At 36.6% G+C, this 26,485-nt stretch overlaps 1 protein-coding gene across 1 annotated transcript in view; it reads right to left on the reverse strand.

The window, feature by feature from the left end:
- nolo (ADAMTS-like no long nerve cord) overlaps nt 1–26,485 on the reverse strand; it is a 196,536-nt gene that overhangs the window by 43,406 nt on the left and 126,645 nt on the right. The window contains exons 12-14 of the mRNA XM_028304071.1: nt 24,660–24,815; nt 11,053–11,177; nt 3,192–3,437 (exon numbers count right to left, since the gene is read on the reverse strand). Coding sequence (XP_028159872.1) covers nt 3,192–3,437; nt 11,053–11,177; nt 24,660–24,815 — 527 coding nt within the window. The remainder of the gene's footprint in view (nt 1–3,191; nt 3,438–11,052; nt 11,178–24,659; nt 24,816–26,485) is intronic.

Consider the following 26,485-nt stretch of genomic DNA (forward strand, 5'->3'; position numbering starts at 1 on the left):
ACAAAATAGTGTAATAAACCAAACTTAGTATGACATGTATACCTCTAAACTCAGTCTGAACTGAGTTACGTGCATCAGAACTTTGATGATTTTCATACTAGATTTGCTGTTTGGGCGCAAGTTTTGTAAGAAATTGCAACAAAATAATGACATTGTATGTGTAAACAAACAATACCATCCATTAAAGGCTCCAGACATCAGTATGCAGCAGAATCAGCGCAATAAAAAAATAGCGCAATATTTTGTTGTAATTTCTTACAAAACTTGCGCGCAAAAAGCAAATCTAGTATGAAAATAATTAAACTTCTAATGCTCGTAACTCAGTTCAGACTGAGTTTAGAGGTATACATACCATAGTAAGTTTGGTTTATTACACTATTTTGTAATCAAAAAACAAAGTTTGGTCGATGGCCGCGCGAAAAAAAAAAGACGCCACCTTCCATACAAAATCTGGCATTGCCATTTACTGTGCAACGCACATTAAATGCACATGTGACAGGCCTGTTTTGTTGAAGCACATGTCATATATAAGGAAAACCTTTAAGTGTGCTAATAAGTTTAATATTTGATGATGTATGTAGGTAAAAACAATAGTGTTTCTAAGATTTCTATAAATATTTCTTAACATTTCCAAAATATATTTATTTCTTTAAATTTTAACCACAAATCTTTAATAAACGTTATTTTCTAATAGTGTATGCTTTACTCTATCATTTTTAACTGATTTTCATATTTTTAAACTGTTAATTGACACACAACCGGACTTTAAGTTTGGGCGGCAAAATGCTCATACGCGAGCACTCACGTTTCACGGAAAGGCGCGACTACTCTAGGGTTATACGTTTTTTTACTATGTCCCGCTTCTGACGGAAGAATCCCGCTATTTTCACTCAAAAAGTACCAAAGTCCCGACTTGGCGAAAAAAAAAACTGGCAACGCTGAGAGGGCGCCACGTTGGGACGCCCAATTTATAAGAGGGCGCCGCGTTGGGTCGCCCAATTTATAGGAGGGGGAACCTAACCTACAGAGAGAAATGACCAAAACCAATTGTATAGGGCTTTATCTCGTGTTTATTGCCAATCAACCTATGACTAAATTACACGATCAAAGCAGACAACCTCTCAATTACGGAGCTATTATTAGTCGGTATAAACAAATTATCACAGTAAAGTTAGGATCGGCATGTACATATGAACAAAGCAATACTAATAAGCAATAATAATTGCATTGACTAATGAATCTTATGGCAAAGCGTGATTTTAGTGTTCAAAGCAAAAAATGAGGATCGGTATATGCATTTGAGCCGGATCCAATAGTAAACTATACAATTGTATTTACTTGATAAACTTCATTACAAAAGCGTGAGTAATTCAATTAGAACACAAAACAAGGATCGGTTTATGCATATGAACAAAGCAATACTAATGAGGATCAGTACTGTTGTAGAAAATTCAATAAAACTAGTATCTACGTTAATCTTTAAGACATAAAAAAGATATATCTTTTTGAATTATCCAAATCGGACCATTACTTACGAAGATATTAAGTAATAAACATAGGCCGTTTTTGCCGCTAAAAGTCAACGTACGCAGGGCCGCGTGACGTCATTATATCCGAATCGAGTGCAGCCGGCGTACTATTGGGATGGAAAATATTTTTTTCCAGCTAAACCATCATTTTTAGAAAAAATCTTTTAATAACATTTATTCATCAAAATATAGTAACCTGTCGACCAGTAATTTAAGAAAATAAAATTGTATGTAATACCCAGCTTATGCTTATGGGCTGGGGGAGGGGCTAGCCTTACACAGCTTCTGGAGGGGGAGGGGGTGTCATACCCAGCTTCTGGCCGANTATGTACCTCTGCACCACCTCCAAATTCAGATCTGAACATTTCAAGCAACTTCAATCTGATTATTACGACACGCTAAATTCAACTCTAAAAGATTATGACATAAATGTCAATTTAGTGTATCCTAGAGACAAATTTAAGAAGGATGTCCGAGACAATTTGCCGTTAGGCTTGTTGATAGCGTTGGTGGAATTGAGAATACTAACTTTGACACCTGAGGATGAGGCGGTAATGAAAGGAAATGCGAACATACCTGGGTGGGACTGGATACCAGGTGAAGTTGAGTTGTATAAGTATAGAGTCAATGATGTAGTTGACGAGTCAGTTGAAAATGGTGTTTTAGAACTACTTATGAGTAAAGTAAATGTATAAATACTGAAATTGTATTTCATTAGAGCCAAGTAGTGTTAAGACTTTTTTATTAATAACAGTCAAGACGTATAATCAAGTCTGCAATGTCTCAAGCAAACTGTTACAAAAATTTTTCACGAGTTTTTTATGAACCAAATTATAAAAACCTTTCGGTTACTAGAAGAAAAAAGACTGAAAGATTCTCAAATCATTAGATTACTAATAGAACGTAAATCAAGTGAGTGTATGATGGGTGTCTAACGTTAAAAAGTTTTATCTAAAATTGAAAATTTTATGCTCACGCCACTTCATTTCGCTAAAGAAAAAGAAAAATATACTCGCCTGAAGTCTTTAAAATTTTAGAGCGCACTTCACCTTTGTTCCGTAAAAAGCGGAACATAAGAATATAAAATTGAGTGCAGCTAATGCAAGCTTTTAAAATGAGGGACGATTTTTGAAGGAAAATCTCTAGTTTACGACACTTTTTAAAATAAACTAAAGGTTACCTTGAAATGGCAGTGACATGGAGTTATATTTAATAAAAAGTTAAATTGTTTTGATTTTACGAGTATAGTTATTTTGAGTTGAGAGAAGTCGATTTCTTTCATTGCGTGATGTAAATTAATAACTATTTTTAAGTATTATTATTATTATTGAGGGACTGCTAGTAGCTCTGTAGCACTCAATTTGGTTTGAACCGCAGCGTCCTAATTATAGCTACAATGGATAGTTTTGAATTAAAATGGTTAACGGGTCCCATTTCTAGTTTCAGACTTTATGAACCGCCTCAGGCGTCTGACATATGGCTGAATTGGAAATAACAATCAAGTAGATTCAAGCCGAGCAAGCGATTTTTCAATAGGTGGAACATTTTGTACTTAAGTACTCTGGATTGAATAGTCACTCTCTAACCACTAAACTACGGAATTCTGTACTATTAAGTCATCTAGATAAATAATAGTCTTAGTTCAAATGATGAAAAGCTTACCTGTCACCCCCTCGGTCGTACGAGGGCACACTGGAATCTCCAAACGAGGTCCCATACGCCATGGAACACGGTTCCATCACGCATCTCTCCGTCTCTTCCGCTGGCTTCGGCCCCATACACTTACTATCTGGAAGCTTCGCTATAGTTCTAGAAAATTCTAGAAAAATCTTGCAGTGAACTTCTTTCTTCCTCCAACCTTCACCGCACGTCACACTGCAGGGGCCCCATTCATCATCCTTGATGTAGCTATTATAAAAAATATGGATGTTACTTCTTCTATTATTAATGTTATGACAACAAAATCTATAATACTAATTGATTTATCTATTAAGATCACGCATGGATTCATGACATGCTAGGTGCTTAGGATCTAAGGAATCGAAATCCTAATTATCGAAAATCTGGCTGGTTTATGTAGAAGTATGTGCACCAGTGTTTATATGTATGTATCTACCGCCAATTCACCTGTAAACCTGTGTACAAAAGTCAACTTTATCAGAGTAATAATAAAAGCGTAGTCCGATTGGAGTTTGCGAATATTTTGGAAAAAATGTAGCAGTGTCAGTGTTGGTGCCAGAAATGTTTAGTATAGGGAAACTTTCAAAGCAAAACAAAACGATGCAAGACAAGTTACAGTGTAGTAATGTGCAGAGAAGTTAAAACTTTATTGTGCAGTGCATAGAGTAGAAAATCGTATTGATGAAAGAAATGGTGTGAGTGAGAGTGTGGGGATTGATTTAAGTGACAGTTAGGGTTCCTGTGCATATTTCAAAGTCGGTGGGGGTAGTATATCTTTTACTACGGTCGTTGTATTGTAAGTGTGTCCATATCCACAAAAACAACACTCAGCTAAATTCTAAGACATCTCAGGGGTTACATTCTTAGTCACGTTCACTCAGGTTTCGGAATCTAACTTTACGACTTCTATAAAAGTTGGGGTTGAGGGGGTTCGTTCAAGAATCGTCCTTAAAATCATGGGGGAAGAATCTGAAGTGGGTTTTGAGGACGATTTTGAACTATCTATAAAATAAGCTAACAAACAAAATAGCTAGCGGCGATACGTGTCAGATGGGTCGGGGTAATGTCATTCCTTGTAATAAAATGTGTGATGTTTCAGAATTCAAAAGTGAAACCTTGATCTTAGAAGGTACAATACCTTACATACAACCAGCCACACGCAAAGAATATTTTGAAATTGCTGAAAGAGACAACAACAAAATACTCTGAGCCCTTGACAGACGGAAAGAAAGGCCGTTCGCTGCGTTGAGGAGTATAGTTCTAATATACTGAACTGTCCTATCCGTGACATTGACAGCGGGGCGCCACCGTCAATACCGGATCGCTGGTTCCGATTTTTGCGATGTTGGAAACTATAATAATTTTAAACGATGGTGGCGTCCCCCTGTCAATGAGTTTGGTGGGACAGTTCAGTTTAGGTCATCTATATTATGCAACTGCATATTCGAATTTTGGAATAAATTATGGTTATTATTCGAATAGTCTACAGTAATGCTCTTATTTGGCTTCTACCCATAACACTGCATTAAATGTGTGCCATTTATACGATTTATAGTAGTAAAGTAAATTTTTGGCTGCTGAATTTCAACTATTAACCACATGAATCGTTATTTTATATTATACTCGAATTTCTTATTACAACTTATATTTTCACATGCAATAACGTAAAATCAGTGTCGATTAAGTATGTCGTTACAATATTTATGCCTTTACATGTGGATACGACATTACTTATTAACGAATATCGAGCCTAAGTTTATTCCAAATATTTTAGTAAGTATAGGAAAAAAATACTTCATTCAGGAAAGGGCGTATTGTATAAGTTGTAGACAAAATTAATTATTGAAGATTAAAAATCATGCTAATTTAACAAACATGAAACGATCGGGAAAACTGATATTCATTTGTTTAAATTCCTGAATGAATAAAAAGAACGTTGAAGAAACAATTGAACATCACAGAAACTTATTCGGAGGCCTGCTCAAAGCAACGGTCGGCCTGAGGCAGTTTAAACAAACTTAAATATAACAATAATTGAAGTATTTGTTGGTAATTTGAAGTAAAGTGGTCGGTAAACAATGGAACACAAATTAACGTTCACAACTACGGTCAACTACAGTTTAAATGGGTGGAGGCAACATCGTAAAATAATATTTAAGTTCACAGGGATAAATTAGTTTGTTCTTAGAATACGACATTGTACGAGCAATTTTATAATTTGGTTCGTTTATTTCTGTTTTGAAGTTGAAACTTTTATAATTACATTTTAAATTAGTAAGCTTTTAAATACCTGCTTCCTTGAATTTAATAATTAAACAGGATCACTTGGAAAATGATTTTTATATAAAGAAAAGCCTTGTCACTTGTACTTTGTGAAGTTTCTCATTAATTTTTAACTGATGTAGGTAATTAGTAACCTTATAATTAGGTGCGTTTAGTTTTTACAGGTATAAAAACTCACTTCAAACAAGTATTATAATGCCCGAAATATTATAATACCCGAAATATTTGTTTTATTTTTCACTAGGGAACAAATTTCTTAATATACATTTAGCTTACCTGAAGAGATTATGAATATTAGTGTACATTCTGTTAAAATAGGATAGGTGCTAAGTAAAGGTACAGTCAGTCAGTCAATCTCTCGTGCAATTATATTATTATGTTGGACCATTGTTATACTGAAGATTTGGTTAAGTTGCACCATCTCATTTTATGACTATGACCATAACCGGTGTATTTTGTATGGAGTTTGACAGACTTTTGACGTTTGTTAAAGTTAAATTAAGATGATGCAACCCATCCTAAGTTACCCAGATTGACTGTGCTTGTTAAATCATTTAGGGCCCTCGCCAACGGCGACTTTTTGTAGTGATGCTGTCGCGCGTTTCGTAAACGAGCGACAGCATCGCTACTAACGCGCGTTAGTCGCATTTGCAACGCACTACAGAAGCGATGCCAACGCGCTACTAACGCGCAACAGCGGCGCGACTGTATCGATGCAAACGCGAAGCCGTGTCGGACGACATCGGGGAGAGAACGGAGGGAGGGTTATTGAATCGCGTTTGCATCGCAACAGTAGCGCGACTGTATTGCGTTTGCATCGCAACAGAAGCGCGTTTATGTGGGCGAGGGCACACAGCTAGCGACCGCATTGCGACTGTAACGATGCGAACGCGCTACAGAATCGCTACTGCATCGCTACAAAAAGTCGCCGTGGGCGAGGGGCCTTAGAAACTTACTAACTAAGGCTGGTTTTAGTGTCACGCGGACTGTCAGTGCGGATCGCTCCGCACAGCCGATCTGTATGAACTGCTAGGGAGCGGAGCGGTTCCTCCGGACCGCATTACTCTAAAACGCTCCCTAGAAGTTCATACAGATTGGCGTGCGGAGCGGGTCCGCACCGGACGGTCCGCGTGACACTAAAACCAGCTGTTTGTTAATAACAAGACAGTTTGCCTCCACCCTATCTACAAAAGACGTTCATCACAGTACTTACGTGGCCTCAACCGGTACGTCGGGCTCTCCTATGAGCCTCTCCGCTTTGGCCTGGGGGGGAGGGTAGGGCTGGATGAGGGGCTGCGTGTGGTACACCACCCCTGGGAGAAGGTCTTCGATGTCATCCTGGGGAAAAAGAGTTTTTAAAATATGTACGGACGACGGCACGTAAAGTTAAACGATATAGCATCTTATTCGGATGTAGGTACCTAATACAGGCTATTTTGAAAAATGTATAGTCGACGGTACATTGTGCCCTAAATACACAGAAAACACCGCTGGTGGTGGAAAAGCAGGTGAGAGTTTGTCATTTACTGACCAGCACTATGTAAAGATGAAGAAGGTATGTATGAAGTTATTATAACAAAGGAAAACCTATTTGAATTGTTAAATTGCATGTACATAAGTGCTTAATGATCAGACAAACATTTTTTAAACTAATGTGACTCCAATAAAAAATAGCGTTGAGACTTTGATTTATTTCAACATTTTATAAACCTAAATGTTTATTTTTCCTACCAAACAGCCTACAGAAGAATACAAAACACAATTTTTTTTGTTAGTCAAAAAGAAAAACAATAGTTTTCACAGTATACCAATAATTTTCAACACCACTGCAAACAAAACAAAAGACGGTATCACAAAGAATAGAAGGTTAATTTTCTCATAAATAAAAACGTGGGCTTGCTGAAATTACTGGCCAGCAACAATGATAAAGAGTTTTTATTTTAAAACATTATTATTATTCAATTTATTTGAAGTTTTAAAAAAAATGCTCCAAAATAAAAGAAATCGGATAGCAACAAAATTAACTACCTTTCATTAATATCATGTTTTAAAATTAAGTAAGCCCTTAAATGCGGCTTTTGTTTCAAAATGAATAAAACATTGTATTAAATTGTCAATTTAAAGCGAATCCTGAATTATTTCGCTGGAAAACTGCTGTAAAATTGGAATATAATAATAATATTAATCAATAACAGTATTTTAATGTTGGGTTTTTCATCGTCAATACTTATACCCATATATTCCGATATTTCATAGTGGACCGATGATCGGGTGAAGGCCGTGGGAAGTACCTGGATGCGGGTAGCGTAGGACAGATCGTTGTGGAAATCTTTGAGGCCTTTGCCCAGCAGTGGACATCATTTGGCTGAAACGAACAAACGAACCTATCTCCAGTGTCTGAGTCTGTCCTACAGCAGGCGCGCTTGCCATTACGTGGCTTCCACTTCAAAACCTTGCTGCCCCATCGGCCGTCAGTTCTGCGTGCATTGTGCCCCGCCCAGCTTGCTAATCCATCGGGCTATGTCAGCGAATTACCTCTGGAACATCTGACATTATCCTTCTGGATGGAATTGGACAGCTATTCAAGACGCCTTCCGCAGTCATGGTGTTGCTGACGGGGATAGCTTGAATCACGGAATCAGTCTTGATCAAGTCAGGATCATGACTTACTTCTGGAGGAAATCTTCAGGAAATTGCGTAGACCTAGCACTTATCTCCGGTGCTCAGATTTTATCAGGATAAAATCTGTAGAATGGAGCTTTCTAATGATAATACCTGGGACGAAGAAGTAATTCCCATCTTACAGGGCAGGTCAAACCAGGATCAAGACTTACCTCTGGAGCATCTGATTCTATCCTGTAAGATGGACAGCTGATGCCAGTGGAGCAGGGGCGGGATATCTCAGGCCTGTTGGCGGGGTCGCAGCCACCACCGGCTGGAGTGCACTCCACACCCCGAACTTGGACACCCTCGCCGCAGGATACTGAACACTGGGGTGAAAAATACATAATTACATAAAACTTCCAAGTAAGACCAACTCCTCCATTTACCTACCTACTTTTAGGCTGGGTTGCACCACCTTACTCTAACATAGACAAACGTCAAAAATCTGTCAAACTCTATACAAAAACACTGGCTATCGTTAAAGTTACGGTCAAAGTTAGGTGGTGCAACTCAGCCTTAGTAAATTAGAGAGGTCCATGCTCCTGCGGTGGGGTAAATGACCTGATGATGATGATGATGATGATGATGATGATTATGATGATGATGAATTTGAATTTGAATTTGATGATGATTATTTAAAACTTTGTGTGTAAAAGGTTATGTCGAATGTCCATGTTACGCCCTACCCAGTTTCAGTTGGGNTTTCGAAATTTGGAATAAATATGGTTATTATTCGAATAGTCTACAGTAATGCTCTTATTTGGCTTCTACCCATAATACTGCATTAAATGTGTGCCATTTATAACATTTATGGTAAAAGTAAATTATTTTTGGCTGCTGAAATTCAACTATTAACCACATGAATCGTTATTTTATATTATACTCGAATTTCTTATTAAGACTTATATTTTCACATGCAGTAACATAAAATTTGTGTCTATTAAGTTCGTCGTTACAATAATAATGCTTTTACATTAGATACATTACCTACATTATCGGCAGCCATTAACGAAACAAATTTTGACATTCGAGATTTTGTATCTGTCAAATTACTAAAGGGTTAACGAATATCGAGACTAAGTTAATTCCAAATATTATAGTAAGTACAGGAAAAAATACTTTATGCTGGAAAGGGCAAATTGTATAAGTTGTAGACAAAATAAATTATTCGAGATTAAAAATCATGCTAATTTAACAAACATGAGACGATCGGGAAAACTGATATTCATTTGTTTAAATTCCTGAATGAATAAAAAGAACGTTGAAGAAACAAATTGAACATCACAAAAACTTATTCGGTGGCCTGCTCAAAGCAACGGTCGGCCTGAGGCAGTTTAAAACAAACTTAAATATAACAATAATTGAAGTATTTGTTAGTAATTTGAAGTAAAGTGGTCGGTAAACAATGGAACACAAATTAACGTTCACAACTACGGTCAACTACAGTTTAAATGGGTGGAGGCAACATCGTAAAATAATATTGAAGTTCACAGGGATAAATTAGTTTGTTCTTAGAATACGACATTGTACGAGCAATTTTATAATTTGGTTCGTTTATTTCTGTTTTGAAGTTGAACATTTTATAATTACCTACATTTTAAATTAGTGAGCTTTTAAATACCTGCTTCCTTGAATTTAATAATTAAACAGGATCACTTGGAAAATATTTTTTTATATAAAGGAAAGCCTTGTCACTTGTTTTTAATTTGTGATGTTTCTCATTAACTTTTAGCTGATGTAGGTAAGTATAATTAATATAATAAGGTACGTTTAGTTATGTTACAGGTATAAAAACTCACTTCAAAGAAATATTACGAGTATAATGCCAGAAATACTTTTTAAAATTTTCACTATGGAACAAATTCCTAAATATTAATATTACACTTAGCTTACCTGGAATTATGTACATTCTGTTAAAATAGGATAGGTACTAAGTAAAGGTACAAAGTCAGTCAGTCAATATCTCGTTCAATTTACTTTTATTATGTTGGGATTGGGACAATTATACTGAACATTTGGCTGAGTTGCACCATCTTATTCTATGACTATGACTATAACCGGTGTATTTTGTATGGAGTTGGTCAGACTTTTGACGTTTGTTAAAGTTAAAGTAAGATGGTGCAACCCATCCTAAGTTACCCAGATTGAATGTACTTGTTAAATCATTTAGGGCCCTCGCCAACGGCGACTTTGTAGTGATGCTGTCGCGCGTTTCGTAAACGAGCTACAGAATCGCTACTAACGCGCTTTAGTCGCATTTGCAACGCACTACAGAAGCGATGCCAACGCGCTACTAACGCGCAACAGCAGCGCGACTGTATCGATGCAAACGCGCGACCGTGTCGGACGACATCGGGGAGAGAACGGAGGGAGGGTTACTGAATCGCGTTTGCATCGCAACAGTAGCGCGACTGTATTGCATTTGCATCGCGACAGAAACGCGTTTATGTGGGCGAGGGCACACAGCTAGCGACCGCATTGCGACTGTATCGATGCGAACGCGCGACAGATCGCTACTCCATCGCTACAAAAAGTCGCCGTGGGCGAGGGGCCTTAGAAACTTACTAAGGGTAATACCAGAGTAAATACAAATGAGTAGGTCATCTTCATAGAAACGCACCGAGCGCGGTTTGTATGTGAGCGCGCCAATACGTATGCGGCGCGGACGCACACACTGACAAAATTCGGCGCATCTCACCGCTAACCACCGCTAAATTTTGTCAGTGTGTGCGTGCGCGCCGCATACGTGTTGGAGCGCTCACATACAAACCGCGTTCGGTGCGTTTCTATGAAGATGACCTACTCATTTGTATTTACTCTGCTGGGACTGTTTCTTAATATCTAGACAGTTTGCCTCCACCCTATCTACAGTACACTGCATATACACAGTACTTACGTGGCCTCAACCGGTACGTCGGGCTCTCCTATGAGCCTCTCCGCTTTGGCCTGGGGCGGAGGGTATGGCTGGATGAGGGGCTGCGTGTGGTACACCACCCCTGGGAGAAGGTCTTCGATGTCATCCTGGGGAAAAAGATTTATACAAAATGTGATACACGGATGGTGGTGGAAAAATAGATTTTTGATTTGAAACTTTCACGTTCCATCTATATACAGGGTGTTAGGTAAATGGGTATATGAGCCGACACTAGCCCATGTTAACATTGTCATATAAATGGTATGGTGAAGTCAGAAATTTGATATCATCATTTTATTTTTTTTAAATTTTCATACAAAATAAATTTTATAAAATGCGATTTGTATGAAAATTAAAATAATTAAAATGAAGATATCAATTTTCTGACTTTACCATACCATTTATATGACCATGTTAACATGGGCTAGTGTCGGCTCATATACCCATTTACCTAACACCCTGTATAAAAGAAAGTCGTGTTAGTTACTCCACTTATAACTCAAGAACGGCTGAACCGATTTAGCTGAAAATTGTTAGGGAGGTAGTTTAGAGCCAGGAGAAGGACATAGGATACTTTTTATCCCGTTCGAAATTAAAAAAAAAAGTCTGCTTATTTATTGCCATTAAGGCGGAACAAAGTTCGCCGGGTCAGCTAGTTTCTACTAAAATAGAAAAACACGGGGCTCAACGCGACGTTTTTTATACGAGTTACATAATACACTCACGGTTTGACGTTTTTGATAACAGCCGAAACGTCAAACCGTAACATGTACCTAACTCATATAAAAATTTCGCGTTGAGACCCGTATTTCTGTTTTTTAGTTGAAATAGATGATAGTTAAAAGATTATTAAGTTTATTAACCATTTTGTAAGAAATGAAAACCTTATAGTGTCTATTTACCTGCAAGGTTTATAACAGCTTGGCCTCATAATATCTTTTTTACGTAACTAATATAATTTATTTTTCTTACCAAAAATAAATGTTAAAGATAAATATGTTGAGCGTTTGTAATATAACAACTCAAGCACATAAACAATAAATTACTTTTTGTTAATTAAACAGAAGAAACAAAAGTCCGCACTTATACCGATAATTTTCAACACCACTCCGAACAAAACAAAAGACGGTATCACAAAGAATTGAAGGTTAATTTTCTCATAAATAAAAGCGTGGGCTTGCTGAAATTACTGGCCAGCAATGATAAATAGTTTTTATTTTAAAACATTATTAATATTAAATTTATTTCAAAATCGGATAGCAACAAAATTATCATCATACTATCGGGGACTCTTCCGCCTGACCACTTTGTAGAAAATTTTGCGTAAGCGCATCGCTCCGGTCACGTGCTCACCCCGTCTCTAATTGGTTACGCATTTTACTATATTTTTTACTACGACCAATAGGAGACAATCGGAGCTTAGGTTGCAATACGGAATAAGTCTAAGAGTTGCCACATGCCATTGTGCACTTTATCGTCATACAGTTAAGGTTTAAAACTAAATGTTTTTTTCTTCAAATAATAGAATAATAGAATTTGGTTACAAACAAATAGATATTTTTTTTAAATATTAGTATATTTTTTATACGAGGTCAGTCTGCTTTTTGCTTTGGCGAACTGTCGACATCTCTCCTTTGTTTTTTTGTGAAGTTTTGTGATCCCTACGACCTGTGCTTTCTTACTGGACCGATTGATTTTGTTTTGTGTTGACCCGTGCTAGTAATTGGACTGTTTGATTGCCTTTTTATTGACCTCCGCGCGATTACTGGACCATGGCCTCTCAAAACATTTCTATTGAAGAAAGAGCAAGAATCGTTGCTCTTCATGAACTTGGCAGGAATATTTCTGAAATTTCACGAGAACTGGGATTTTCGGTAAGTTGTTTTATATTATACTAAACACTATTTTAACTTTTTAAGTGATAACTTACTGCTAGTTACAAAATAACTCATTTAATCATGATGATGCTGGCTATGAGCGTGAAGTATTCAAACTGCAAAAGTAATTATTCAGATGTATTGAAAATAGAATAGAATACAGAAAATGAGGAGATCCGTAGGAGAACCAAAGTAACCGACATAGCTCGCAGAATTGCTAAAATCAAGTGGCACATAGCTCGTAGAGACGATGGCCGTTGGGGCAGGAAAGTTCTCGAGTGGCGACCACGGGCTGGAAAACGTAGCGTGGGCAGGCCTTCTACTAGGTGGACCGACGATCTGGTAAAGGTCGCGGGAAGAGCCTGGATGCGGGCAGCGCAGGACCGTTCATTGTGGAAAACCTTGGGGGAGGCCTTTGTCCAGCAGTGGACGTCATTTGGCTGAAACGAACGAACGATTGAAAATAGACAATCACACGTTTTAAACTGTAGCCATATTGTTAACGTTTAAACTTTTATTTATTTCCCTTACTAGTAAAAACATTGTAGCATTAATTGTTGCAATTAATAATTTCTAATAATACTAATGACAGAGTAAATACAAATGAGTAGGCTATCTTCATAGAATCGCACCGAGCGCGGTTTGTATGTGAGCGCAAATTTAACGTGGATTATCGGGGAGCCAGTTAGTCGTGGTTGCGCCGAATTTTGTCAGCGTGCGCGCCGCATACGTATTGGCGCGCTCACATACAAACCGCGCTCGGTGCGGTTCTATGAATATAACATACTCATTTTGTATTTACTCTGCTAATGATATTAATAGTATTTTGGAAGCTTTAGTGCTTTGGAAATATAATTTTTGTAACATTGTTTGCCTACCGACTTTTTACTTTCGTTGTTTTGTTTTTTTTTTATATATATTAGAGCAATGTTATGGAATTTATTTGCACAGAACCGGCTGTGATTTTTGACTTGAAAATTATGAATTATACTATTAAGTTTAAAAAAGACTAAATAATTAAAGGCAACATCGTTATGATCTTATTAATACTAATAAAAATCCCTACGATTTTATGACAGCAATGTTTTTAGTTAAATACCTATGTCACCTTTGCATAGTTTGTGTAAGGGCAGGTATTGATTAAACGTTTATTTTTATTTCGCAGCGAAACACTGTTCGTCTATGGATTCGCCGCCATGAAGAAGAAGGACAGCTTGCTGATCGACCACGGCGGCCACGGCCGTTTCTAATATCCCAACAACAAAGTTCACAAATGGTGAACACGTATGCAACCGAGCCATTCACACCAACAAGGGTATTTGCAGAACAATTTGAATGCTCCTTAAAAACCGTGAGGAGGGCCCTGCATCGAGCTGGGGTGCACCACAGGAAACCGGCGAAGAAAATAGTTCTAACCGAAGAAAATAAAGCTGCGAGAGTCCGATTCGCGCGAGAATACAGGGACTTTGATTTCTCGCACGCCATATTTGCCGACGAAAAATGTTTCAAATCAAACCAAATAGGACGTCGGCATTTATGGCGTGTTGACAACACTCGATATGAGCCACGTAATGTGAATCCCAACAATAACTCGGGCAGAATATGCGTCAACATGTGGGGATGGATGAGTGCCGCTGGACCCGGGGAGCTCGTAGAAATATCTGGCAGAGCCACTGGGCAGTCTTACCTCGAGCTCCTCCAGGAGACGATGGTCCCTACTGTGCGAATGGTGTATCCGGAGACCGAAGTGCCAGAATTTATATTTTTACAGGATAATTGCCCAATCCACACCGCACGTGTGGTGCAGGGATGGCTCCAGGCACAGCCTGACATTCGCACAATTCGTTGGCCGTCACGATCCCCAGATCTTAATCCAATAGAAAATCTCTGGGGATTGATGGTCCAGCGGTGGGATACTTTAAATGAAAGGTCCCGAGAAAATTTAATAGCGCACTGCGACCGCGTTTGGGATTCTGTGCGTGGCTCAGACTTGTGCGAAGTCCTTGTGCGCTCGATGCGTTCACGATGTGATGCTGTTATAGCTGCCAATGGGGCATCAACTAAATATTAATCAATAATCATCAAATAAAATGTAGAGAAACTCAAGTAATTTATATGTCTGATGTGATTTTGTAATTTTAATATCTATTTACACTATTGTTATAAACATAAATATTGTTAAGTTTACTTATTCTTTTCTTTATAGGTAGGTATTTCGTTGGTTAATACCATAATCAATGCGAATCACGTAACCATAATTCACAAACTTATACATAATTTTTCTGCATAACCCAAAGGTAAACTGGATGAGAATGCCTTATGGCATTAAGTTCGCCTAATGTTAATATTTTTGGAATTGAAGTATAAATAAATAAATACATTGCTAATTATTTAAGTATTATTTAGTTTTAAGTTAAATTGTTATAGATTTAACACCTTGTGTAAACACACTTAATGTGCAATAAAAAAATTGAATTTGAAATAAAAGTAACTTAGTATTATAATATTTATAATAATAACCAATTACCTGGATCGTTGCTACTTAGTGCAATATTTGTTTGTATTAAATTGTAATAACGTAGATTAGTGTTTCTTTTAATATTGTTATAAACATAAATATTGTTAAGTTTTCTTTATAGGTAGGTATTTCGTTGGTATTGTTAATCAATGCGAATCACGTAACCATAATTTTTATATTTACAAACTTATACATTGCTAATTATTTAAGTATTATTTAGTTTTAAGTTCAATTGTTATAGATTTAACACCTTGTGAAAACACACTTAATGTGCAATAAAAAAAATTGAATTTGAAATAAAAGTAGATAACTATTATAGTATTATAATATTTATAATAACCAATTACCTGGATCGTTGCTACTTAGTGCAATATTTGTTTGTATTAAATTGTAATAACGTAGATTAGTGTTTCTTTTAAACGGGAAACAAAAGTTGGATTTCTTTTTTTATTATTTACTATATTTTGACATTCATAAGTGCCACTTGTGGTCTAAACTGAATAAATATGTTTGATTTTGATTTTGCTAATGTATTAAAAATAATTCAAGGATTTAAGAATGTTATTTTGTAATTTTCAAGTGTAATGATCTCATTTTATCTGTATAAGTAGATAGTAACTGTATCTTAGAAATGTAAGAAATTTATACAAAATAAACAATATTTACAACACTTAAAATTGTATGTCATTCAATACCCGTAATATAAATGACCCAACCACAAATTAATAATCCTTAACTCTTTACTAATTACATAATTCAATAACATTATTTTTTCGTTTATAAATATTAGTAAGTTTATTTGCCAAAATAAAATAATACAGTACTAATATTTCAAGATAACTACTTAATTAACCTAAACTAAACCTAATTTACAAATAAAATTAAACAAACTATTGAGTTCCGAATAAATTATACTATTAAATAGGTAAAATTCGAAAGTGACTGATTGATTTTGCATTTCTCGCCTTAACTAGCTAAACTAATATCATGAGATTTACACTCTTTAATATCAACAATAATAATTATAGAAAGGGCTACTTTTTTCTCGGGAAATTGCACAGTTACCTCGGAATGTGCCATAGCAATTTTGTGACCCGAGCGGGCAATCGCTAGTTCAAATTTTACACGAAGCCCCATAATATTATATTTTGTAGCGATTCCTCATTGGGATTCAAATTGACTAAAATGCGACGTTGCCAACTGTTCCTTTCAAACCTTCTACCAAGTAGTCCCGCGAGCGCTACGGAGTTACTAAATTGCTATGTTGCCAGACTTAATGTTATGCGGGTAAGCAATACTCAATCCAAAGCGCTTAACATAGAGCTTGGTTTGCTAGGGCAAACATCTACAGTGGTGCGCCGACGCTGCTTAGACCCGAAATATGAATGAACGGGGGCGTGGCTTAATCGAGCGTGTGTGTGCAAACGATTTATGCCCTTAAGGTGTCAAGGCGTCCGAGTCCCCGATAGTACCTACTCAATCCCTCCCCCCCGCGGCAGCCCGGTGCTGTCATCTGTTTCTTTCCACCATTTTAGTGCCACGCAAAAACTTACGACAGCCGGCTGCGCACAGTTTGAAAGGTAGGATAAATTAAAAAAAAAAGTGCATATTGATCTAATTTTTAGTGTTTTTTAATTTGAGGGACTGGTCTGAATACTAAGTGATGGTAAAAAGTTATATTACCTATTGATAGCTTTGTCAATGGAGTTTGAATCGCCAATGTTTCTTCTTATGAAATGTTTTCATAACCTACAAATTTATCTCTTTGATTTAATAATACCCAATTGGGTTAATTGCGGACAAGCCTTGCGGGGTAAATACGGACGTCCGCAATTACCCCTAATTCGATAAACTATTTTAAAATTTACCAATAACTGATAATTTTTAGATGCCTCGCAAATACATAAGAAAAAAAGAACAATCATACACCATCGAATCATTACAAAAAGCTGTGCAAGAAATAAAAGACCAGAAGACAACTTTTCGTCAGGCGGAAGAAAAATATGGTATTCCCAGAGCTACTTTGTTTGACCAAGTGAAAAAAGGCAGGGTTTCTACAATACCGAAGAGAGGTAAGAAATCTGTTTTTAACCCATTAACGCCCATAGTGAAACCACGATATATTTTCATAATATTTTTTATTATTGCTACTGAATGGATTACAAGTAATCTATAAACACAAAAAAATATTTAAAAAAAATTAAAAACCTTGAAAAAAAACCCTGTACACAGGTGTGTACAATGGGCGGATCAGGTGAGAAATTTCCCGAAGCAAGGTCGCTCTACGCAAAGCGTTTTCATGCATTTAGAGCAACGCCAACGCCCCTACTATGGCAAATAACACACCTAAGAGGGTTTACAATACGGTTATGCCCTCCATTGCTTGACTGTAAATATGATGTTGACGATGATGGCCGCGTCTTCGTTTTATTATTGGGTAAATACGATCAGGCAATAGATCGCCTAAAAGCCAATTGATCCAAGTACGTTTTGTTTTTGGTTTACACGGTAAGTACATATAAGCGCCATGCATTTGAGACCGCCATTTCCACTAGTTTGGGTGATTTCATGAGCAGTAGAAAAAATGGGTGATATTTTTCTCCAAGTAGAATTTTCAGCAACTTTGTTACGAGCACGTTTTTGAGCCGGACCAACGCTTGAAAGAGTTTCTTCATCGCTACTGACCCACTCCGGCTCTTCATCTGAAGGTTGGTGGCGTAATAGCTCGATAGTACCTGGTATATCTCAAAGTACCGAGGAAGTCAAAATCATCTTATGCACCTTCTTCTTCATCACTAACAACAGCAGGATCAGGTGGTACGATGATCAATTTGAGCTCCGTATCGTCATCTTCAGCTGCCATAATGGATTCGATGGCTTCCTCTAGTCTTGAAACTCGTTTTGAAATGATAAACGTTATCTATGTGACATGTTCAAATATCAACCAGGTCTTGAAAAAAATGTTTTTCTTAGTATACATTCACCCACTGTACACAAGCGTGTACACCAACATTCTTGAACAATTTTTGGTATGTTATATGTATAAATTTATTATTTTTCTAGCTCATAATAATAATTTACAATGTAAACTTACCTTGAAACGTAGAATTGAATCAAATTATAGCTAAAATATATTATATCAGTATTATTTCACAACTGGCGCCAGTCACTTTGAGAAAAGGTCGGAAAAAAATGTTAATTAGACATTTATTTTTGCACCACCCTCCAACTTTTTTATATTTCTTACCTTGTATCGACATCTAGATTAGGTTTTATCAAGTAATTTGACTTAACATTAGAAGTTGCGTTCAGAAATAAAATTTAAAGAAGTGTACACACGTGTGTACAGAGGGCGTTAATGGGTTAACGAAGTACAAGAAAACGAACTCGTTGATTTTATTTTAAAGTCATGTAAGGCTTTTTTTGGGATAACAATACCTACTCTGAGAAAGATAGCTTTCGATTTTGCCACCGCAAACAACATAAAACATAATTTCAATAAAGAAACAGGTATGGCAGGAATGGATTGGTATTACAATTTTTTAGCTAGACATCCAAATATATCACTTCGAAGGCCTGAAGCTACTTCCATAAATAGAATTACAGCATTTAATGAAGAAGAAACTGACATATTTTTTGAGAATCTGAAGGCTCTCATGATTAAATACAAATTTAAACCTGATTCTATTTACAATATAGATGAAACTGGGGTTAGTACGGTACAACGCAATTCCAGGATTCTTGCACCAAAGGGACTAAAACAGGTTGGAAAATGTACCAGTGCAGAACGTGGTTCTTTAACTACAGTTGTGAATTGCTTTAATGCTGGAGGCTCGTACGTTCCACCATTTTTTATCTTTAAAAGAAAAAGGATGAATGCTCAGCTTATGAAAGACAGTAATAGCAACATGGCAGCTTGTGTTTCAGACTCTGGTTGGATCAATGAATCTATATTTCTTGATTGGCTCCAGCATTTCAAAGAATTTGCTAAACCATCGGCTGACAGTCCTGTTTTGTTAGTTCTAGACAACCACGAGAGCCATATTAGTCTGAAAGCTTACGAGTTTTGTCGTAAAAATTTTATCCATGTTTTGACATTGCCTCCACACACATCGCACAGAATGCAGCCATTAGATTTGACCTTTCATGGACCACTAAAAACAGCATACAATAGAGAATGTGAAACCTATATGGTTAACCATCCTGGAGCAAAAATTACAGCATTTGATATTGTTGGTCTTTATACAAAAGCTTTTAACCGATGTTCGTCTATTGATAAAGCTATAAATGGCTTCAAGAGTGCTGGAATTTATCCAGTAGATCAAGATAAATTTAAGGGCACTTTCGAAAGTTTTGGTAATATAATTACACCAGAAACTCCATGTGATTCGAGCCATGTGGGTCCTGATCATAACAGCCAAAGAGAATTTCATAGTGAATCTCAAATAAGTGATGCAGATAATAACAACATTCCTAATGAAGTAAGACCTCAACAAGAGTCTCAGTCCTCTAGCAACATAAACATTATCGATGAATCCGTTCCCAATGTACCTGATCAAGATGAAATAAATGATAATAATGCTATAAGTGAAGCTGATTTAAACCAAAGTACGACAAGTCAAATAAGTCAATCTTCATCAGTACCGCTTAGTGATTTAATAAAGGTCCCAACTCTTCAAATTCATCGTAGCAAACGGGCAGTAAACAAAAAGCATTCCATCATTTTTACCAGCTCACCAGAAAAAAAGAATCTAGAAGAAAAGGAACAAAAGAAATTAGACAAGAAAAGAAAAGCTCAAGAAAAAGAAAATAAAACTATATCTAATAAGCTAAAAAAATCAAAACTTTCTACAGGAAAAGGATCAAAGGGTGTAAGAAATCTAAATAATTTTGAAAATGAAGGAAATGTTGATTACTTTTGCATTTATTGTCAGGAAAAGTACGATCATCCACCCGCCGAAGACTGGATTAGGTGTTTAAAGTGTAACGAGTGGGCACATGAGAACTGCACTGCAGGAAGTTCTTCTAAAGGCTTTACTTGTGATTTTTGTCTGTGATGTGGACTTAGTCCGTAAATACCCCATGCTGTCCGTAATTAACCCAGGGTTAGTCCGAATTTACCCCGAGCGCTGCGGGTAATTACGGACAGACAAGGTTTTGTTTTTGCTAAAAATATTCCTTTTGATGATTGATCTCGTTTAATAAGTATAACTGTTTTTGTAGATGTATAACTAAAGATTAATAATTAATAAAGACAGACTGATTATTACTAAGAATACGAATGTTTTGCGTTATTTTCCTTCAGCGTCCGCAATTCCCCCACCCTCCCCTACTGGTTAANTAATTTGTTGTTGTGTAATTGTTTGTTTTCAAACACTCTGTGCGCAAACATTTTCTTGAACGCATCATGTCGTCTTGATCTCCCTTATTCTTTCCTTTTCTCCCTTATCCTCTCCTATCCCCCCTTACCTCTCGTCATCCATTTTATATAAATTATATGTATGTATTTATGTGTATATTTTGTATAAATATATATTATAATATTTTATGTATTATATTGTGTACATTTTTGTAGCTTTTTAGCACCGCCTACAAAATATCTCTGTTTTGCTCAAGGTCAGCTGGTAGAGAATGACGTATGGCATTAAGCTCGCCTTTTTGTACAGAACATTGTTGTGTGTGCAATAAAGTCTTTAAATAAATAAATAAATAATAAAATTAACTAAATTGTAAATAAAAATATACATATTAATTAAGTCTAATTTACTTACTTATAATTTACGTACGTACTTAATAATAAATGAATTGAAACCTAGTGTTATAGTACTTAATTAACCTCGGTACCTAGCCCAAACCACGTTTCGACGAACTCACATATTTCAGCAAGTTACATAATACATTAGTAAATAGGTACATTACATAAAATCAATAAAGTAAAGTTTTATTAGCTACAAAATAATTCCAATCTTTAGAAGAGAGGTTCCGAGGTTAATTAAAGTTCATTAGGGGAGGATGGGGGAATTGCGGACGCGGGGTAAATACGGACTAGCAAGTACTATCGGGGACTCTTCCGCCTGACCACTTTGTAGAAAATTTTGCGTAAGCGCATCGCTCCGGTCACGTGCTCACCCCGTCTCTNGTCGTTGAAGTCGCGTCTGCGTTCCGCGGTCGCATAGCCTCCTACAGGTTACCGGTGACGACCGAAACAGAACATTCTTTTCCAGACTTATTTTTAAAAAGCGTAGAATTCAAACTCTACAAACTTTTACAGAGTTCTCTTAAAAAACATGTAAGCATCAAAGTAAATTTAGAATATTTTGGTAATTTCCTTTTGTTCAAAAATAACGAACAACAAATAAAATCGTTCGCAACTAAAAATATTATTGTTCATCGTAACTTTGCATTTAAGCGCTTATTTACATCAGTATTAAATATCATAAAAAAGAAGGTTGAAGAGTTTCAGGAACGTGATAGTGGATGGACTTTTCTGAGTAATGTTTATTTAGAAGTAAATATTAACAAATATGATCCATTATGTGGATCTGGGTCGACTTATGTTGATTTGCCACCAGTGATAAAGAAGAAAAAAGCGTGTGTCAATATTAAAAATGACGATAAATTCTGTTTTTTGTGGAGCATAGTCGCTGCGATTTATCCTGCTCAAAAGAACTGTGACCGAACTTCGTCATATCCACATTTTAAACGGGTGCTCAACATCGAAGGTATGTCTTTTCCTGTAACTTTTGACGATATAGCGCTTTTTGAAAAAAATAATCCAACTTTAAGTGTTAATGTTTATTCCTTAAATAACAATAAATGCGTTGTGGGTCCTATTTACAGATCTGAATTTAAATCAGACTCTAGAAAAAGAATTAACTTGCTTCTCTTTGAGGACAATGTACACTCGCATTTCGTTTTAATAAAAAATTTGCCCCGTTTGGTTCGGAGTCAAATCACAAAGCGTAACGGTAAGTTACATTTTTGTGAAGACTGTTTATTATTTTTTACTTCTCAGAATAGCATCGATAAACATATCTGTAGTGGTGTTACAACAGTACTTCCCGAAAAAGGTAGTTATCTTCAGTTCAAAAATTTTGAAAGGAAACAAGATGTTCCTTTCGTTATTTACGCAGACTTTGAAACCATCCTTGAACGATATCAAGGATGTGAGCCCGATCCTCTTGCTAGTTTTACAACACCGCGTCAACGACATATCCCAGCAGCTTTTGCGTATCAAATAATTTGTTCCTTTGATAATACTTTCAACAAATTTGTTCAATATCGCGGTCCAGATTGTAGTGAAAAGTTCTTAAAAAATCTTTATGAAGACATTACAAATATTTATAATATTTTGAACGTTGAAATTAGAATGATTTTTACCGAAAACGATAAGGTAAAGCATTCACAAGCCGACGTGTGTCACATTTGCGACAACCTACTGATCGGAGACAAGGTGCGAGATCATTGTCACCTTACAGGTAGATATCGTGGCGCAGCACATCAATACTGTAATTTGCGATACAATGTCCCTAAGTTCGTACCGGTATTTTTTCATAACCTGTCCGGTTACGATTGCCATTTGTTTATTAAAGAATTAGCTGACAGCTTAGGCCCTATTAAAGTAATACCTAAGAACAAAGAAAATTATATATCTTTTACTAAATTCCTTATCTTACCAAATGGAAAATTTGGACAAATCCGATTTGTAGATTCTTTTAAATTTTTGGGAACTAGTTTAGAAAAATTAGTAAGTGGTTTACGTAAATCTGATTTATTTCATTTGAAAAATCATTTTCCTAATGACAACAAATTCAGTTTATTGACACGAAAGGGAGTTTATCCCTATGAGGAAAAATTACTTTTAGATCAATTACTTATTTATTCAAGATACTAATTTATACATTTCCAACATTATAACACCTTAAAGTTAGTACTTCTTGCTTTGAATGCTCCAATCGAACTGCCTGTCCGGCGGCATGCCCGCGATAAGGCAACTTCCCCTTCCATTCGTCAAAGTCAACCGGCTCGAAACGACTTATCGACAGTGAACCGCCTACTTGAGGTCCTCCCAAAAATAAAACGAACGAATACGAAATGAGGTGTTTATTCAACCTTGCAAAACTTAAGTACAAAATATTTCTCAAGACCTATATTGATCGGAAAAAAAACTTTAATATCGCGTGCTAAGGACGAACAATGAAAAAATACGTTTTAATAATATCATGTTTTAAAATTAAGTTAACACTTAAATGCGGCTTTTGTTTCAAAATGAATAAAACATTGTATTAAATTGTCAATTTAAAGCGAATCCTGAATTATTTCGCTGGAAAACTGCTGTAAAATTTGAATGTAATATAAATTCAATAACAGTATTTTAATCTTGGCTTTTTCATCGTCAATACTTATACCCATATATTCCCATATTTCATAGTAGACTGATGAACGGGTGAAGGCCGCGGGAAGTACCTGGATGCGGGTAGCGTAGACCCGATCGTTGTGGAAATCATTGAGGCCTTTGTCCAGCAGTGGACATCATTTGGCTGAAACGAACGAACGAACCTATCTAACGAGTCTGTCCTACAGCAGGCGCGCTTGCCATTACGTGGCTTCCACTTCAGAACCTTGCTGCCCCATCGGCCGTCAGTTCTGCGTACTATGTGGCCTGCCCATTGCCACTTCAGCTTGCTAATCCGTCGGGCTATGTCAGCGACTTACATCTGGAACATCTGACACTATCCTTCTGGATAATCAGCTATTCAAGACATCTTCCGCAGTCATGGTGGTGCTGACAGGTATAGCTTGAACCCACGGAATCAGTCTTGATCAAGTCAGGATCATGACTTACCTCTGGAGCATCCGACTCTATCCTGTAGGATGGACAGTTGATGCCAGTGGAGCAAGGGCGGGATATCTCAGGCGGTCAAGCTGTAGATCCTGGCTACACAGGAATTGCAGCGGTGGGGACGAGAGGTGGGACTAGTCCCGTTGTATAGACAGCTGATTCCAGGTGCGGAATATGTTTTACCTGTTGGTGATTCTTCTATGGGGTTTCATACCAGGAAATTGCGTAGACCTGGCACTTATCTCTGGTGCTCAGATTTTATCCTGTAGAATGGAGCTTTCTAATGGTAATAACTGGGATGAAGAAATTATTCCCGTCTTACAGGGCAGGTCAAGCCAGGATCAAGACTTACCTCTGGAGCATCTGATTCTATCCTGTAGGATGGACAGCTGATGCCAGTAGAGCAGGGGCGGGATATCTCAGGCCTGTTGGCGGGGTCGCAGCCACCACCGGCTGGAGTGCACTCCACTCCTCGGACTTGGACACCCTCGCCGCAGGATACTGAGCACTGGGGTGGATAATACATAATTACATAAAACTTCCAAATAAGACCAACTCCTCCATTTACTTTTAGGCTGGGTTGCACCTTACTTATCTTACTCTAACATAGTCAAACGTCAAAAATCTGTCGAACTCCATACAAAAACACCGGTATCGTTAAAGTTACGGTCAAAGTTAGGTGGTGCAACTCAGCCTTAGTAAATTAGAGAGGACCGATGCTCCTACGGTGGGGACTAAACGAACTGATGATGATGATTATTTAAAACTTTGTGTGAACACTAAAGCAATAGCCCAATGGTCGAGGAACAAGGATTTGTACCCAGCCGCCACTGGAATATAATTTGTGATGAACTCACTCGTGACACAAGCATATTTAGCTTACCACGAGGGGTTAACGGGACTATTATTAATCTGAATATTCTTTTGTATACTCCTCGTGATAAACTACATAATGCTTGTGTTACGAGTGGGTTCACCACAATATTGCAATAGTCCAGCGGTGGCGGAGATCGAACCCGCGTTTCTCGGATCACGAGTCGGCCAGTCCAACACCTTCACCGTTCGGCTATCGACGTACAAATGTAGGTAACACGTACATAATAATGTGCGGTAAAATAACTGAATACTAAACAGCCAATAATTTGTGTTGAAAATTAAAATAAACCTAGTTTTAAACTACATTAAGAAACCCAATTTGCAAAAATAATCTGTTTGAATATTAATTATTATTTGTATTTGAATAACTGAATATGGATGATAGTAAAATTATGTTTTGGAGCTACAAAAATATTGTGTGGGCACATTTGAATATAAACAATGTTTATAATAAGGTTTTCTTTTCATTAAACTTGGAGCTTTAAAAGCTTTTACAATATTCAAATACTTTTTCTGTAACTTTAAGGAGGTATAAAATTAAAAATATGTCAGAACCAAATCGAGTTTTCGATTTGAATGAAAATACATTACGATATAATGTATTTGAATTTTTATTTTAATTACTTATACAGGGATCTTCACGGGACCGGCCAAATTTAACGAGAATATAGACTAATGGTTAACCATCTAGTACTAGACAAAAGAATGACCTTAAATAAATCATATCTCTAAAACCGTGTCATTTTTACCAAAGTAATTTTTTTTCTAGATGGTCATTCATCAGTCCATCTTCTCCATAAGTTCAGCAATATTTTTAAGGACACCCTGTATATTCGTTTCAAAACACACCAATTAATTCACGTAAATGCTGTAAAAAACCTGAATAGCCAATTTTCCTGATGCAGTCCGAAAAAATCGCGGTTGCAGTAAAAGTTTGTACTCGGTCTTTTTCTCACAATCGCCGCTCCGAAGTAATTTTATTAGGCCAATGAATAGGTAGACTAGTTGTTGAAATTGTCTTTTACACGATTCAGCTAGTTGTTGGGGTCGGTGGGGAAATAAATAATTTGATTTTGATTTTTTGATTTTGATTTTAATATTGCCATATTAATTTATTACGAGTGTCCATTTAAGTTGAATAACAATTCATTTCGCTCATAACAATTTAATTGAAAATCGACTGAAATTTATCTAGAAGATTGCTTGTTGCAAAAAAAAAATGGAACAAAACAAAAAGATACGCAAGAATTTTTATTAAAAGATAATGGTTTTCTTGAAAATTAAGTACACATTTAGTTAATA

Source organism: Ostrinia furnacalis, unplaced genomic scaffold (assembly GCF_004193835.3).
Source record: "Ostrinia furnacalis isolate ACB-3 unplaced genomic scaffold, ASM419383v2 OfSCF1370, whole genome shotgun sequence".
NCBI classification, from domain to species: Eukaryota; Metazoa; Arthropoda; class Insecta; order Lepidoptera; family Crambidae; genus Ostrinia; species Ostrinia furnacalis.